General features: G+C 51.9%; 1 protein-coding gene across 1 annotated transcript; it reads right to left on the bottom strand.

Annotated features, from left to right (window-relative positions):
* Positions 1-4,980: 4,980 nt before the first annotated feature.
* PIGT (phosphatidylinositol glycan anchor biosynthesis class T) lies at positions 4,981-14,111 on the bottom strand. The gene is made up of 12 exons (XM_059407093.1): positions 13,887-14,111; positions 13,157-13,334; positions 11,204-11,331; positions 10,767-10,867; positions 10,567-10,653; positions 9,946-10,033; positions 9,727-9,824; positions 9,471-9,636; positions 8,623-8,823; positions 6,545-6,710; positions 6,358-6,441; positions 4,981-5,638 (listed from the first exon to the last, which is right to left on the bottom strand). The coding sequence occupies exons 1-12, from the start codon at positions 14,071-14,073 to the stop codon at positions 5,386-5,388; spliced, it is 1,737 nt and encodes a 578-aa protein (XP_059263076.1). The 5' UTR covers positions 14,074-14,111; the 3' UTR covers positions 4,981-5,385.
* Between the last annotated feature and the right edge of the window lie 3,258 nt (positions 14,112-17,369).

The following is a 17,369-nucleotide window of genomic DNA, read 5'->3' as shown; positions in this document are numbered from 1 at the left end:
GTCAAATACATAAATAAAATCTTCAAAAACAAACAAAGAAAAAAGCACCATTTTGCCCCTTTCTAAGTATACGATGGAGTAGGTCTTAAGTATACTCACATGGTGGTGCAAGCATTGTGACCATCCAGTTCCAGAACATTTTCAGCTTCCTAAACTGAAACTTTGTGCCCATTAGAACGAACTCCCCTTCCCTGTCCCCTTCTCCAGGCCCAGGTCACGGCCATTCTACCTTCTGGGTCAATTAACTGACTACTCCAGGTACCTCACAGGAGAGGGACCATACAGTAGTTGTCCTTTTGTGCCTGGCTTATTCCAGTCAGCGTAATATTTTCAAGGTACATCCCTGTGACATCCTGTCAGGATTTCCAGAATATTCTGGGAAAAAAAAAAAAGAGAATATTCTGTTGTTACATAATTTTTGGAATGCTGGATGGCTTCTGCCCTGACCATCGCTGCCACCTCCCCCCACAACCTTCTCCTGCTGCCCTACGTGTAGTCCAGCCACTTCCCCTTCCTTGAAAGAGACACTGTTGCCCAGGACCTAACAGAAATACTAGAATCCAGAACCTGGAATTCCCAGACTAGACCCCTGTCTTTGGTGATGTCATTCGTGTCCTTGGTGTGCCCGTCCCAAAAATATATCTACTTGAGAGAAAAGGTATGTTTCCCCCATTCTCTTTCGTGTTCTTAAACTGTCTGAGAGATTGAGGTCTGGAAGACTAATTGAGGACAGCCTGTGATTAGTATTTGAAGTTGTGTCTATGCTCTGAAATGTAGGCATTTAAAAAATAGGATTATTACAAATAATTTTAAAGTAAAAAATATAAATACACACGCGACTCAAGAATTTAATCAGTTGCTCAGATCGTCATGAGATGGGACAGTAACTGAGCACCTTTGTGCGAGTCGTAATTAACCATGCATTTCTCTCCCTTCCCTGGGTTTCCTGGATCGCAGCACTTACTCCAAAGTGTTTTAAGTGTGTTTGTCTCTGCCTCCGGGCCGTGAGCAGCACAGGGACTGTGTGGAATGCATGTTTTGTAAAGAACTTAACGTATAGTAAGCAGTTAACCAGCAAGCACTGAATGAATCAATAATTTGTGATTTCATTCTTAACTGCCTGGGTTCGTAGAAACCACATGAAGCCACACCCAATCCAACGGTCTGTCCCAGACTCAACACCTTCTCCCTCTCTGCTGGGATCAGTCCAGTCTGCTCTTCCTGATACTCTCACCTCCTCGCTGGCCTCCCAGTGTCCGTTCTTACCTCCCACAGTCTGTGCTCTTCATAGCAGCCAGAGTGATCCTTTAAACAGTAAAACCTTTGCTACCACATGCTATTTTTCCTGTTGGAGGGTAGGTTCCTGGGTCCTTACTGCACCGACATACATGCATGAGTAGGTAAGTAACACACAAAACGGGCCACACACGGACCCATGATGAGAGAATGATGAAGCAAGAATTATTAACCTAACATGCATCAGAAGGCCAGAAAAGTACATAAGCGAATAAGCAAATGCAAATCTGATAGTGTCCTTGCCTCCAGGGCTCTCTTCCTCCTGCCCCAGCCAACCTGTGCAAACTCACCCCAACCCCACCCCATCCCCAGCTCCAGCTACTGGGACTTCCTTGTTTTGCAGACACACTCAGTGAGCTCTTGCCACACGGTGGTTGCTCTGCTCTTTCATTGGATTTCATGTGATTTTCTCCTTCACTCTGCTTGGATCCCTGACCATTCCTTCTTAGAGGTCTTGACCATCCATTTCCTGTTCCCACTGCTTTCCTTTTCTTCGGGACTATCGTGCTACAAGGACATAGTGGGATTGCGCTATATACCTTTTAGTGCAGCCAAGTTTTTTTGTCTGCCTCCCTAGTTAAACTGTAAACACCACACGGCAGGGATTTCCTTTCTTGTTCACTAGTGCCTAGAGGAGTACTGGGCACAGGACAGATACCTGACACGTATTTGCTGAATGAGTAGACAGATGGATAACAGAAGTGCCAGACAGACAGGTCAGAGGTTAGGTGAGTAAATGGATGAATGAATGAGCATACAGCCTCAGTGAAGAAGTGAGAATGGTCACAAAAGGGTTCCTGGAAGGAGCTCGAGGTCAGGGACAGACGCAGGGGGACATGAAAGGGAAGAACAGGCGCCGAGGCAGAGAAGCCGGAAAAGGCAAGGCTGATTAACTCTGCCTTCTTCTCCCGCTTCCCAGCACCCCTAGCTCAGGACGGGGGACTCCGTCTCTCAACCCAGCTCTCAGTGTGTGAAAAACATGCCTGTCCCACTGTGGGTCCACAAGGCTGAGGCCTCCCTGCCACCTCTCCAGATCCTGGTCACGGGATGGGGAAGGGGGTTGAGATCTGGGTGCCCCACTGCTCCTCCCTGAGCCCTCTGAAGGCACCAGGCAGGCCGGCAGTAAAGCTCCCCGGGCAGCTGTTGCCAAAGCCTGCCTGACCCCCAAGCCGTCTTCCGAGAGGACCGGCCCTGCCGTGTCCCAGGTCTCCTGATACATGTGCAGTGACTGAGTGACAGTAACAGGGAGAGTTGGTCACAAGGAACTGTCCCTGGTGTTGAAGGAAAACTGGGAAAGGAGACTCGTTCTTCTGGGCAGTTCCGCTTGTGCAAATCTCCTTCCTCTACTCAGTCGCTCACTGCTTTCCCCGAGGGAGCCGTCAGAGGACAGAAGTTCCCTTTTCTACCCCCAGTGCTATGCCCACGGCAGTTCTTGTGAGGGGAAAGTGGACCTCACCATGCCCGGGGGGGCCTGACTGGCCTGGCCTTCAGCACCTCTGCCCCCCCCCCCCCTGGAAATGCCCAGGCCCTGAGTGCATGGACTAGGGAAGATGGTCCTGGTGCGGGCACAGCAAGAAGTTCAGGGCTCAGAACCCCGATGTTTGGGTGACCTGGCTTGCTTAGCAGTGAAAGTACTGCGTGATATTGGTGCATTCATGCACTCGTTCCCTCGGCAATTACTGGAATGCAGACCACAAACCAGGCTCTGTTACAGACACTGAAGCCACAAAAAGACAAAAATCCTCGTCCTTATGGAGCTTAATGATGAGTAAACAAGGTAAGTGAGACCCGTGGCACGTTGATGGCAGTGAGAGACATCGAGGCACAGAGAAGGGCAAAGGAGGAGCTCGTAGGGGGCACAGCGGCTTAAACAGGTGTGGCCAGGAAGCCCTCATCCACAGACGGCACAGGAGGGGGTTGGTGGGAGAGGAGCCGGCTTCTGGATTTACTTTGAAGATAGAGCAGAGCTGTCAAAAGAGCAAGCCTGACAGGTGAGCGAAGCATCAAGAATGGCTCTAGGGTTTTTGGCCTGGGCGACCGGGATGGCCGACCACCCGTGTGTGTGTTGGGGAGAGTAGGGGAGAAGGTGCGGACACTTGGCTTGGGAGATACTAAAGCTAGATGTCCGTTAGATGTCCCAGTGCAGCCGGCAGGCAGGCAGTGGGAAAAATGAATCTGGAATTCAGGGAGGGGCACGAGACATGGTGTTGCCAGTGCACAGATTACATATGATGTATATGACCTATGTCGTGGCAGCGGAGGTGGTCCCAGTGCCCGCCCAGCTGGGGGTAGAAGGCACAGCCAGGCCACAACTCCATGCTCTCCGGACGTGGCAGGCATCTTGCTCCGGGCGGGAGCCTCAGCTATCCACCCGCCCACTGCATGCTCCTTATTTACACCCTGCCTATTCGTGCCTGGAAGAAACTCAAGAGAAAAGCATCTTGACCAAGTTGCCTTTGCCTGTGGGCTAGATGAGCTCATCACCTCCTTCCTACACACACGTCCCTCGTATGTCCTGGGAGCTCTTGGAAAACCCTCAGAGGCGACCTACCAATCCCATCTATGCTGGCTGTGAGGACGTTGCCAGTACTATCGTGCTCAAGACTCTGCCCTCGTACTCGTGGGGTTTCTGGGTGCTCCTTGCCCTTCCCATTCCTACCCTTGAACCCCAGACTCCAGGCCAGAATAGCCTATACCCAGTCATACATACATGTCCTGAGCTGGATCCGGTCCAGATGGAAGACAGCCCCTGTGCCTCCGGAGCTTAGAGTTCAATGGAAGTTAAAGAACAAGAACAACGAGGGTGAAAGGAACCTGTAAAGGTTAAGTCCAGGGAGCTCTGGGAACAGAGGGAAGGGGCACCTACAGCAGCTTGGTGTATCAGGGAAGACTTCCTGGAGGAACTAACTCTCTGGTTTTTAAGAGTGGTTTTAAGAGTGAACCAGGCAGTAGAGGACAGTCTCTGGCTGGGGGAACGGGCATTCTAAGCCGGACTCTTATGATGGGAGAGCTGGGAAAGGGATGGGCAGATGGCAAATACTTACTACACTTAATGCCAAGTGTGCCAGAGGCAGAGACAGAAGATGGGGGCGGGGAGGGGCACCTACCTAAGGACCTACCACAGGAATCCAGGGTTTTATAACCAAAACGGGAGGTGGGCAGGGGCAGGCCTTGATCCAGTGGACCTGGCTTCAATGCCTGTGGGAGGTCTAAGGAACCACCCAGAACACAAGCTCATGAAAAGCCTGACGGAAATTCCAAGTCTGGGCTACACTCAGACCAACTGAATTCACAGGCTCTAGACCCCAGAAATCTGCATTATTTTCACAAGCATCTCAGGGAATTCCAGGGCACAACACAGAAAACCAACACATGAAGCTCTTCCCCCTCCCTAGCTCTACCCCTGGTGATAGGGCACTGGTTCCCAGGGCTCCTGAGAGGCAGGAGGATGGTTCACGGTCATGGTCATGGTCATGGATACACTTCTATAAATACTCCCAGCCAAACCCAGGGAGCTCTGGGAATCCCAGTGGGGAGGAAGCAAGAGAGAAGAAGAATTTTTAGCAGTAGGAAGAGGAGATTTATCTGTTGGGGTTTTGGGGGGCAATGTAGGAAGTCTTACGCAGGTACCCAGGAAACAAGCCCTAGCTCCCTCTTCCTGGGCCTCAAGGACAGGAGGCAAAGAACCAAGGAAGCCGCTTTTATTCCACAACCGGTAAGTCCCAGCTACCACAGTGATACAAGTTCTCCACAGCATATCTGGGTCAATCCTGTCCTAGAGCTTTCTGCTGTGATGGAAACGTTTGTCCACACTGTCCAAGAGAGCAGCCACGAACCACTTTGGTTACTGAGCACTTGAAATATGGCTGGAATAGCAGAGGAAATGAATTTTTAAATTACTTTAAATTCAAATGCCACACGTGGCTCAGGGCTACTGAACTAGACAGCACAGCTATGCCCCGGCCTCAGCCAGGGCCAGTTTGGTTTACACGCCAACTCTGGAGAGAGCAAGTGGCAGAAAGAGCCCTTGGGGCCACCAGCAGCCCTCCCCAGGGAGCAAGAGCAGCCCCGCTGTGCAGGGGGCAAATCTCAGAGTGGGGGGACACCACGGGCACGCCGGATGAGGTTGGCCAGCCGCTTGGCCAGGCCGCCCGTGCTGGGCTCCTCAATGTGGAAGGTTCTGGTGAGGAGATTGTAGAAGGAGCCATAGCACACGGCCACCACGGTGCACGTGAGGCAGATGACGTTGTAGGGCATGCTGAAGTCCGGCGTGGGCAGGTTCACCAGCAGCGGCTCCGTGTACAGGCGCACAAAGTAGCTAGAGCTGTCCGAGACCGGGTACCTGGGAGTCAGGAAGGAGAGGTTAGGGAGGCAGGCCTAGGATGCTCCCCTCGCCAGCCCACCCCGTCGCCTCGCCAAGCTACACCGGGCCCATTCCCGGTGGGAAGGGTATGCAAAGCCTTGTCAGCCTCTAAGCCTTTTTGAAAGAAGACATCTCCGGTCGACACAGAAACAAGAGGTAACATGGGAACCTGATCAAAGGCGAGCCGCCTTGTGCTGAATGAAGGGAGGGACGGGCCCTGCCTTTGCTGGCCGCTTCTTCCTTAGCCTCTGGTCTCCACCTCGAGGCTGTCTCCTCAGAGAAGCCCTCCTGAATAAGGCCCTAGATTACTTCCCAGCACCCCTGACCCCATTACCCCAGACCAAAATCTCCCCTCCAGCCTCTTTACACGAGCAGGAGAGGGGCAAAGCTGTCCTGTGTCCTGTTGTACACCCAGTACTCTCTGAAGAACCTGGAATTCAATTAGTGCTCAGTGAAATATTCGTGACGAGAAACAGTGAGTACGTGCAGGCTCTAAGTACAGCTCTTCTTGCCTCTTTCTTCTTCTAGAACTGCTTCAGAATCATTTCCCAGAGTCTGGACAAATATTATAGACCACTAGGATTTTTACTGGGATTGAGTTAACTTAGCACATTGCTTTGGAAGGGGCGACACCCCGCCTTGACCTGGTCACCCACATGGCTGCCCACCCCGAAACCGGCGGCAGAGGTCACACTTACAGGGACCTGAAGAGGGGGCTTTCCTCCCAGTCCACGGGCTTGGCTGCCACCATGCTGGGCACAAGGGCACTGAGGACAGACGGGCTGTGGAAAGGCAGAGGGGCATGGGTGTGTATGGCTCCCTCATCAGGGCGAGCGGCATGGCGGGCGGCCGGGAGGCTGGGGGCAGACTATGAGGGGAGCCCACCTGACATAGAAACCGTGGTTGGGGTCTGGGGTGTACTCGGTCCACTTGAGCAGCGCCCGCTCAAACTGAATGGAGACCTTGGTGGCCGAGTTGGCCGGCAGCTGGATCAGCATCTCCAGGAGGTGTGGCTGTAGCCGGTCCTGCGCAGGCTGGTAGTGGACGTAACCTGGGGACAGACAAGGGTCACCCACCCCTTTCTGCGGCCGTCACACTACCCGCACCCTCGTCCCTACCCCTTGAGGCCCGAGGCTCTGGGTCACAGGAGCCAGGCAGGTTCAGGGAGGGGAAGCAGGGTCTCGGGAAAGGGCAGCTGTCCCAAGGGCACGTTCAACCCATTAATCCTATCATCACAGAAACTGGGGCGCCCAGCATCAGGCGCCTTATGTGGCGCAATGGGAAGTTCACAGAACCACCAGGAAGTTTCCTGGCCAAAATGTGGAACCTGAATCTCATCAAGTTTCTGTATCTAAGCACCAACACCCCAGAAATGCAGGGGAGAGAAGGGCCCGTTAACCACAGGCCCAAGGAGAGATTCAGGGTGTAGAACATTCCATTCCATACAACAAATGACCAAGTTTCTTCACAAATAGATTCAAAAAGAGAGAGAGAGAGAGAGAGCGGGAACTACTATAGATCATGAGACTTAAAAGCAAACAGCCCAGTGCAAGATGTTGTTCTTGGGGAACCTGAGTGGCAGGAGAGGGAGAGGACACAGAACTCTGTGCTTTCTGTTCGGTTTTCTCTAAACCTAAAACCGCCCTAAGAAAATGAAGTCTATTAACAAGATAAGCAAATGCAATGCGAGGACCCTGTTTAGTTCTAACTCAAATAAACTATCAAGCGTTACTGTTCACTGGGGCGAGTGGGCATGATAAGGACGGGCGGCGTTTTGGGGAGGCCCTCTCCCTGTTAGAGACGTAGACCGAAGCACTGAAAGGTGGATCTGACGTCTAGGATCAAAAGAAACTCCACAGAAAAGTAACAAAACCGAGAAAACAAATCAAGGGCAGAGATGACACACGGAGCGGGGGAGCGAGAGACGGAAGCCGGCCGCGTGGGAATGTGTCACGCTCCCCGACGTGGGTGTGTGCTTGACACTTTCCAGAGCCAAAGGTTAAAAAACAAACCAGAAAAGCCTACAAAATACGGGCGTAAATGTTCGAGAAGATTCTGAAGGGGACGCAAACAGTGGTGCTGAAGGTAAGGAGAACAGCCCAGGTTGGAAAGTGCAGGCAACGACAGGGTGGTCATGGACAGTGAGTCTGGGTGTTTGGAATGTGCCAGAATCTCTTCCTGACAAGTCCTCTGGGTTAGGTCTCCCTCCACTCCAAACCACAATGGCTTTGGCGCTATGCCTGCCACCTGACAGAAAGCACGCAGTAAATACTAACTCCTCTCCAGAAAAAGCGTGGCAAATAAAAATAAATTTTTAAAACAACACCTCTTTACCCCTCCCGAAGAGGCAAAAATCCATCTACTCCAGTTTTATCTTTTTGGTTTCCGATACCGTGTTCCTTGCACAGCTAACCCATTCTCCACTGCAGGCCTACCAATCGGCACAAAAGGACGTGCCCGGTGCACCAAGGAAGAAGGGGCAAAGAAATAAAAAAGCCGGGAAATCACTGCTCTCACGAAGTCCCCTTAAGAACCCCCAGTCCTGGGGCGCCTGGGTGGCTCAGTGGGTTAAGCCTCTGCCTTCGGCTCAGGTCATGATCTCAGGGTCCTGGGATCGACCCGCATCGGGCTCTCTGCTCAGCGGGGAGCCTGCTTCCCCCTCTCTCTGTCTGTTGCTCTGCCTACTTGTGATCTCTCTCTGTCAAATGAATAAATAAAATATTTAAAAGAAAAAAAAAATAACTCCCAGTCCTGTGTGTTTTAATTATCTCTGCTTTACAAATTACTTCCAGGTCTGGCACCGTAGGGCTACCCTCCCCACATTTCAAACTCTTCCAAATTCTGCCTATGTGGTTTTTTGAGGTACGTGAGGAATCACTGCCCTGAGAAAGGGGGGTGGGAGATCTGGAGGGAGAACAAGACGGGGCAGGGGAGGGGCGGCAGCTGCGGGCCTTGGCGCTCACTCGGTTTGTTCTCCTTGCCCTTGGAGGTGATGGTGAGAGTGTGCACGTAGAGCCGCAGGTACCAGGGCACGGTGTCCAGCAACAACACGGGGAAGGCCCGGTACGGGTGAGTGTTGTACAGAAGCGTGTTCAGCTCCCCGCTCTGCAGCCCGTAGCCACTCACGTATCGCTGGGCGTGCAGGAATGGCGCCGGAGGGGCCTCTGTGAAGACGAGTCCACGGTTAAGAGCTTCTAAAGGAAAGGGTCACTCCTCAACCCTGCTTCCCTGGTCACATCCAGAGTCTCACAGCCAAGGAGGTGACGGGAGGCCATGGGGAAGAATGTGGCCACCAGAAGTGTGCATCCCGGAATCATTCCTGTCTCCCGCCCCCCACCTCCGACAGCATGACAGAACCACTCTTCTGTACTAAGTACCCATACGTGCCGAGCCCTGTGCCCCTCCAACCCAAACCAGGTGCCTTCATGATAGTCTGCACTTGGCCTCGGGAACACTGAATGCGATAATTGTTCCAGACCTGCCTCAATTGACAGACATTACGTCTCCTGAATGCAGGGTATCCTCAGTCTTCAAAAAATATTTGCTAATAATTAAATGAATGTGTGAATAAACTCTGTGTTTTGCATTAATAATCTCATCCAATCTGCTGGGTAATTATGTCCCCATTTTCTAGATGAGGCAGTGAAGTTAGGAACCTGCCCAAGGTCATAGAGCTTAGAAGATGTGGAGTTGGAATCAAGACATCGACTCAGGACCTAGGTCGAACCACACGCCTCACATCCCAAGGTAGGAGTCTCCCCTGAGACGGAAAGCCCTTAGCCCAGGGCCCTGCCGGCCCATGAGCGCCCACCATGCTCGGGAGGGCTCCGCCACTTGAGCTGGAGGTTGAGGTTACGGGAGTTGTTGATCACGGCTGTGTCAAGCAAGTCGTAGACAGCGTAGGTCTTCCGGGTCCCAAGGGTGACGTCCTGGTATGTGGTGGTTGGGGGCGGGTTCACCTCCAACGTCTCATTGTCCTGGGGGCACAAGGGCAGGGCTGCGAAGTGAGCAGAGGCTCAGACTGGCCTTGGGTGGAGGGGGACGACTGCGACTGGAGGTGCGGGTACCTGGTTGTGGCCAGTGATGTCTACATAGACACGGCTCTCTGACGCCAGGGGACAGGGCTCTGTGAGGGTTCGGGAGAACATCCGGAAGAGGGACCAGTCTGAGGAGCGAAGAGGAGGGTTGAGCAGGGCTGAAGACTAGGCCTGGTTGGCAGACACAGGGCGGGACACAGGGTGGGACCCGTGACGGTGGGTAGCCAGCGAGTTGCCAAGGCAGCCTACCTTTCTTCCCCTGTCCTGTGACGAAGGCATCGTACACCACGGAAAGGGTCTGCCTCAGCTCCCAGGAGATGCTGGTACAGCGCGCGTTCTACCACAGGGGCCAGACAGCAGCAGTCGGGACGCACCCATCCCCTCCCCCAACACACCGCTGCGGGGACTCCTAATGGGCTTGCTCCTGGTCTGTCATGCGCCCTCCCACCCATCCACTTGCTGCCATTCACTGCTGAGCATGCGGCCCTGTGCCAGCAGCGGGACGTGCACCAGCCGGAGAAACCGCCACCGCCACCCACAGGCACTGGCACTCCTGTTATTCTCACTTGACAGATGTCGAAATCAGGCTCAGGGAAATGAAACGAGGTGCTCGAGGTCATGCCTGCGGAGTGACCGGGCTGGCCGCTGCATGCACAGCTCTGTCCTCCACCACGATGCCCCATGACACGGATTTACTGAACGCCTGCCAGGCAGCCACTCCATTTCTACGGTGTGTCCCAATGCCCCAAATAATCGGGATCCCAGCTAACGCTACTGGTGTGGCCCGCAAAACACACCAGGCTACGCGCTTCAATGGCATGTTCCCTCAGAGCCGCCTGAGGGCACCTGCCCCCGCTCCCCATGACTTACTCTGCACACAGGACGGATGTGCACCGCCTGGGAGTGGTAGCTGGTGTGGAACAAGCGGTCAGCCTTCAGCAGCACAGACAGGCCTGCCTGGAGGAAGCAGGAAGAGAGGAAGAGTCAGGGCCCCTCACCGTGGGACACCTGCGCAGGGGCCTGGAGGTCAGGCAGGGAAGTGGCGGGTGCTCAGAGCGCTCTGGCCTCACCTTGGAGCTACAGGGCAAGAGCTTCTTCCAGGGGGTGAGGTTCTCCGTGCAGACGACCTCCCGCGGCAGCACAGCGTAGCGCAGGAAGGAATGGTCAGTGCCTGAGGAGACACAAGTCTGTCTGGGGCGGGCCCTGTGGCCCAATAATTCAGGAGCCACACTCCTAAGACAGTGGGAGAGGACCCCCTCCTGCTCACCATGCAGCTCTCCAGTACCACCACCCTAATGGTGCTGGCTGGGGGTGGGACCCCTCCACCCCTCCCCTCCTTGGGAGAAGGCAAGTTAAGAGACAGCATGGTCTCAGGAAGCCTTCCTCCGGGGTCTGCACACCCAGGGGATTTAGGATCTGGCCCAGCTGAAGGAGGAGGAAGCTGAAGATAAAAGGAGGCAAACGCTCGGGCAAGAGGGAGAAGGAAAGGGCCACGGGGCCATCTCACCATTGGCCAGCCCCAGAGGTTTGAAGGAGGCAGTGGGAGTGACCGTGTTGGTAGAATCGATGAAGTTCAGAGAGGCGCAGAAGATCCCCGAGAGGACATTACTGAGCTCCTTCCAAGATTTATCCACACTGGATGGAGAGACAAACCCACTCACTGGCACTGGGCTCCCTCCCTCCGAGCCTGCATTTAACAGACTGGCTAGCTGATGCAGCTGCCGTGCCCCCCCTGCCCTGCTCAGCTGCCTCCTGGGTCTCGCCCTACCCACCACTTCCTCCTTACTCTCTTCTGGACATCCCGGCATCCCCATAAGTCTCTGCTCAGGTGACTCTTCCTCCTGCCTGGCAATGCAATACTCACCCCTCTTCACTCACAGTTAAAGAGGCTCCCTCCTCTAGAAAGACTCTCCAGCCTTCCACACCCACAGCCTCCTCCTATGCTGTCATCTGACTATCTGAGCCTCTCCTGAGGTCCCTCCTGGGACATGTCGAGGGAGCGGCAGCCTCTTGTTCTAAGCATCTCTTCTCCTCAACTAGGTTATGAGCAACCTGGGGATGGGGAACAAGTCTGGGTCACTTATGTATATCCTACAACACCACGTAAAGTGCCCACATCTTCAGAGGCTTAGATCAGCCCGCTGATCCACTCTGAAGTGTGCCCAGCTAGGCAAAAAAGACAGACTTTCTGGTGCACACACCCTGGCCATGAAAGTAAGTCCTGCCTCTACCCTCAGAGCGGGAAGTCCTACATCCATAAAGGCTCACTGAACAAGGGAAAACAACCATTCTAGTACCCTACAAAAATATCAAATTAAATTAGAAAGAAAAATATCACAAAAGATTTGCTCTCCATATTAAGTACAGAAAGTATAAAATCAAAATTCTAAACACCAGCACCATGTTATAGGAAATTATGAGCTGAGGGGAGACAGTGATAGCCAGGCAGAGGGGGACGTTGGTGGGGAGGGGGACAAAGGAGTTAGAATTCAAGCAAAAAAGAAAGACTCAGCAAATCTAGAAGTCACAGCTTGCACCTCATTTTATATCATCTTAGCATTGTCCTGGGGTTTTCTGATAACCCTCTGTTCAGAACTTTTCAATTGCTCCAATAGTTAAGCCTCATGTAAAGACTGCAGAGTTGAGGCTCGAAAGCTCTATACAAGCTGTAATTATGTTTCACGTGGTGAGGACAACACTGACCCATGCCGCTTTTCTTACATTTTGAAATTACTGACTGATATTTAAGTTTGCCAAGTTTCACCCTAAAATCCAGATTTCTGGCATCTCTTGAAAATGAGATTACCTGATGACAGTAGGCCTCTATTCCCAGATGGCTACAATCCACTGGGGGTGAGTAACAGCTGTCGTGTTAAGCTCTCTAGCCTGCCAGTCCCCACCACTCCCTATTATGTCCCCCTTTTAAAATCATGTTTGTCCTACAGATTTCTCATAGTGGGATTAAGAGCAAATTGTGGTACAACGTGGTACCTAAACCTGTCCCTCTCCCAAACAAAAGTTAGTCCTCCAGTGCCAAGATCTGGAATCCTATAGGTCAATTCTAGCCCACAGATGTTTTGTTTGGCCCTCATGGTACCATCATCTTCATCATCATCATCATCATCATTATGTGAATGTCTTTTAAAAGGTAATCCAGTTTGCCACAGACTTCTACTGCCTTACATCCAAGTAAGCTTCAAATTATCTATCACCTGTCTCTGTAGATACATCCATGTGCTACCTGAGGTCTGGAAGTGTCAGGGAAGTGAAAAACACCAAAGTAAAGAATGCCACTCAGTAATATGGTAGTATCGTTTCTTATTTCCGATGCCGCCTTTACCCCCCAAGGAATTGCTGCCTGCTGGAACTGCTGCCCCCCAAGAGCAGTGGCAGGATGACAACACCGGCCGCAGCCACATTCCCTCCATTGCCTGCAACAGGACTCAGGGTGGGCACTCACTCAGTGACGGTGTCCTGGAACCAGACCCAGAGTTCTGCACCTGATGGGGCCTGCAGGAAAGGTGGCCCCCAGTACCGAGTCCTCCAGAAGCCTTGTGTGAATGACAAGTGCAGCTCTCGAAGAGAATACTTGGAGATCAACTGCCCCAGGGCTTTGGGAAACAGCCTATAATGAGACACTGGAAAAGGGGAGTAGGTGAGTGATGACCCTCGAGGGCGGGGTCCCAGCCACCCCAAAGCAGCAACAGACCCTGAGCTCTGAGGCCAGGGAGATCTGAATGCAGGACCAAACTGCCACTCACTAGCGATGTGATCTTGACCAAGTGCCCTTATCTGTCTACATCTCCAACTTCTTCCTCACAACCTCTTACAGAACTTAGCTCTGTGCCTAGCTTCCAGGCTAGACGGCAACAGCGAACAACATCATCATCCGAGTTGTCGACAAAGGGCTCTAACTAAAGGATGGGAGTGGCAGCCCAGACCTGAGGAAGAGCACCTGGTCTAGAAGTCTGGAGGAGTCAGTGCCCCTCTCCGGGCCTTAGTTTCACCACCAGTACCATGGGGTTCTTCAGTAACTATCCCATGTTCCCCAAAGAGCTAGTTTATCCAGCCCCACGCTCAGGGGCCAGAACTCCCCCCGCCCAGGGACCAGGCTCCGCCCCCGGGATCCTGCCTCCGCGCTCCCTCCCAGCAGGTGCCACAGCTGTCTTTCTCCAGTCTCATCCTCTCACCTTCTTCCCGCTGCAAATCGGAATCCCACCGTGTGCGGAACTGGAATGTGGCGGCTACGTCCCCAGACGGCAGCGGGGTGATAACAAGCTCCTCCCGCAGGGTGTCGCGTGGGGGCTCTGCATGGCCCCTGCCCCCCGGCCCCAGGAGCAGCAGCCCGAGCACGGCGAGCGGCAAGGCCGCCGCCATGCCTGCGGCTGCTTCCGCCTCTCAGCGGTGCCCGCCCCCACGAAGGCCGGCCTCCAATAGGAAGAACGTAAGAGAAACGACTTCCGGTGCTATCCCGGAAACCGGGGCGAGGTTACCAGAGAGGTGGCCGGCCTGGGTCGTTCAGGGCGGGTGGGTTTGAGGGGGCACGAAGGGTGGTGGGCGTCTGGCACTACTGGGGGCTGGATTGAGGACCGCCCCCCACCCCACTTTGGGCTATTCGTGTCCATCAGAATGTGCTTAATAATACAGAGCGCTGCCGCTCTGCCTGTGTGATAGAGTTGAGGAAACAGACTGTCTTTCGCGAGGGTCACGTGGCAGGGCTGGTGTATGCGGCTTTCTCAGCTTCTAGGCGTGTCCATTTGCCCATTCCTAAATGGGGTGCAGAGCTTTCCTGTAAAACCCCCAAATAACTGGCCCCTTTATCATGAAATATGTCAAACATCAGCAAAGTTGGAAGAATGAGCCCCCGTTAATAATGAACACCTATTTATTTCCCCGTCACATAGACTCCTCCATGAACATTTTACTATACTGGCTTTATCACATTTTGGTCTGTAAGTCCCTCAGTTCCTCTTATGTGCTGATACATGCCAAATTGCAGACATAATTACATTTCTCCCCTAAATATTTCGACATGCATGTCACTAAAGAAAGCTTAATGTTTGTTTACATTTTGGTGTAAATTTTACACACGACGAAATGCGCAACTCTAAAGTGCACATTCACGGAGTCTGACAAAAGCATACACCCGTGTAAACCAAACTCCTATCAAGATATAGAACATTCCTAAAACCCCAGAAAGTTGGTTAATGCCCATTGCCAGCCGACCCCTGGCCCCTCCTACCTTCCAGAGGCGATCACTATCGATTTTTCTCCACAAAATAATCTGTTCTAGGGGCGCCTGTGTGGCTCAGTGGGTTAAAGCCTCTGCCTTCGGCTTGGGTCATGCTCCCGGGGTCCTGGGATCCGGCCCGCATTGGGCTTTCTGCTTAGCAGGGAGCCTGCTTCCCCCCTCACTCTCTGCCTGCCTCTCTGCCTGCTTGTGATCTCTGTCAAATAAATAAAATCTTTTAAAAAAATAATAATCTGTTCTAGAGTTTCATGTGAGTGAAACCATCATATAGAACGTGTATTTTCTTGTGTAAGAGTTCTTTCACAGGAATAATGTTTCTGAGAACATCCGTGTTCTGGCTTGTATCAGCAGTTTCTCTTTATTGCTATGTGGTTTTCACATTGTAAGAATATACCTTAGTTTATCCATTCTCCTGATGATCAACACCTGAATTCTTTCAAGTCTTTATTTTGAAGTCGGTTGCTGTATACCTTATTGTCCATTGGGTAAATAGTTAGGAGTGGTTAAAGGTCATAGATAATGTTTAACTTTTTAAGTAACTGCCAGATCTTTTCCCCAAAATGTATCATTTTATACTTGCACCCACCATATATCAGAGTTTTGGTTGAGCCCTATGGTATATGTAGTGGTATCTTACTGTGATTTTATTTTGCATTTCCCTGGTACCTAATGATGTTGAGCATCTTTTCATATGCTTATTGGCCATACATATATTTTCTCTTGTGAAGAGTTGAAATCTTTTTGTATCCCCCACGATTTATATTAGCTTGTTTGTCTTGATACTGAGTTGGTGGAGTTCCGATGTTAAATTCCTTCTTTGGGTTTTCCAGCTGCCCTACGAGGAACACATTCATGAAGTATTTTGCTCATTGTCTCTTGGTAAAACTCACAACCATACTTCTACAAAGAGTCAGATTTGGTTTTGGACAGGTCTGCTGAGATATACCCCAACCAACCAAAGAAGAAGTGTCAAAAAATATCTTCCTGTCATTATGCCCTCATTCTACTTCCAACTAGTGTTCTTCTCCCACTCAACATGGAATAAAGGCCATGAGTTCAGATGTCAGAAAACCCCCCAGACCAGCTTCTAATCCACAGGAGCATGAGCAATCTGAGGATCGCTTTTCTTTTGTAAAATGGATGAACCTCCTTTCAGCGTTGTTGTGAGGACTAGAAATTATGTATATGTAGGACCTAGAATGTAGTAAGTACTTAATAATATTGACCATCATTGACTCAAACAGTTCTTGGAGGTGTTCTCCATTTTGATCTCCATTTTGCAGATGGGAAAACAGCTATAGAAACTCAGATGTTGCCTAAGATCACAGTCCGTCATGAGCCAGGACTAGAGTTTATTCTATCGACCTCAAAAAATAATAATAATAATTAAAAAAAAAAAAGAGGAGCTGCCATCATTATGATTATTTTATATTTTTATGCTTTGTCTTCTTTTGAAATTGCCTGTCCCCATCACTGAAGACCCAGCCGCCTCCAGACTTTGTACTGTTTTGCAGTTTTCTGTGCACTTCTGCTACAGTCCGTGTTCTCTTTCTGTTATCTGTGGCCACATCCACTCCTGGGAGAGCTCCTGGCCACCTTCGTATTCCTGTTGCCTAAGCAAGGAGGCCAGCACAGACCAGGTGCTCAAGAATGTGTGGATGAACAAGTCACAGCACAGTTCATACTGTCCCCACACTGCCATGCTGTTCCCAATGTCAGGTTCTGTGCATTCTTTAGGGACTACAGTGTGCACCTTCCAGGGAATCTTCTCCCAAGCTGTGGTCCCTCCTATTTCCTCCACAGATAGGATTTTAAGGGATGAGTCTGTCTTCTTCCCTCCTCCCCAGAGTCTGTGACAAGCCCACAATAGCCACACTGTGGCTTGGAGACTGAAAGCTGGGCTGCTTGCCTCAGAGCTGGCTCCAGATCATCCTCTCCTCTCCAGGGGCACTGCGTGGCCTCAAGAAACAGTCAGCTGGAGCTGCTGGCTCTGAAGGCTGGCCAAGCCCCTGTGGTTTGGCAGAAGAAGAGATCATTGTCCAAGCAGGAAGTGGTCCTGGGGTCTCCGCTGACCCTAGACTTTTCCAGGCAGGGCTGGGGCTCATGGAAGCTGACCTGGAAGCTCCCCAGAGGCTCACATACAATTTTGCTTCTCCAGACAACTGGAGATCCCTGTCCCCAGGCAGGCACCCTGCCCCAAACCTCACAGATCTTAGCATCATGTGCCTGGAGTACTAAGAGATTTGTTGACATATTGACAGCAACCAAGCTAGTCTAGCTTCCCGTCATTTGCCTTGGAGGGGAATAGGGTGATCCTGGGAGCTGAGAAGCCCGGTAGAGCAGAGATACGGACTTCACAGGCTGCAGCCCAGAGAAGGCTCAGCCACAGTCAGACAGGTGGTTGAGCTTTGCTACTCCAAAG

The sequence above is a fragment of the Mustela nigripes genome, chromosome 7, assembly GCF_022355385.1.
Source record: "Mustela nigripes isolate SB6536 chromosome 7, MUSNIG.SB6536, whole genome shotgun sequence".
NCBI classification, from domain to species: domain Eukaryota; kingdom Metazoa; phylum Chordata; class Mammalia; order Carnivora; family Mustelidae; genus Mustela; species Mustela nigripes.
This window is presented reverse-complemented; position numbering and strand designations above follow the sequence as displayed.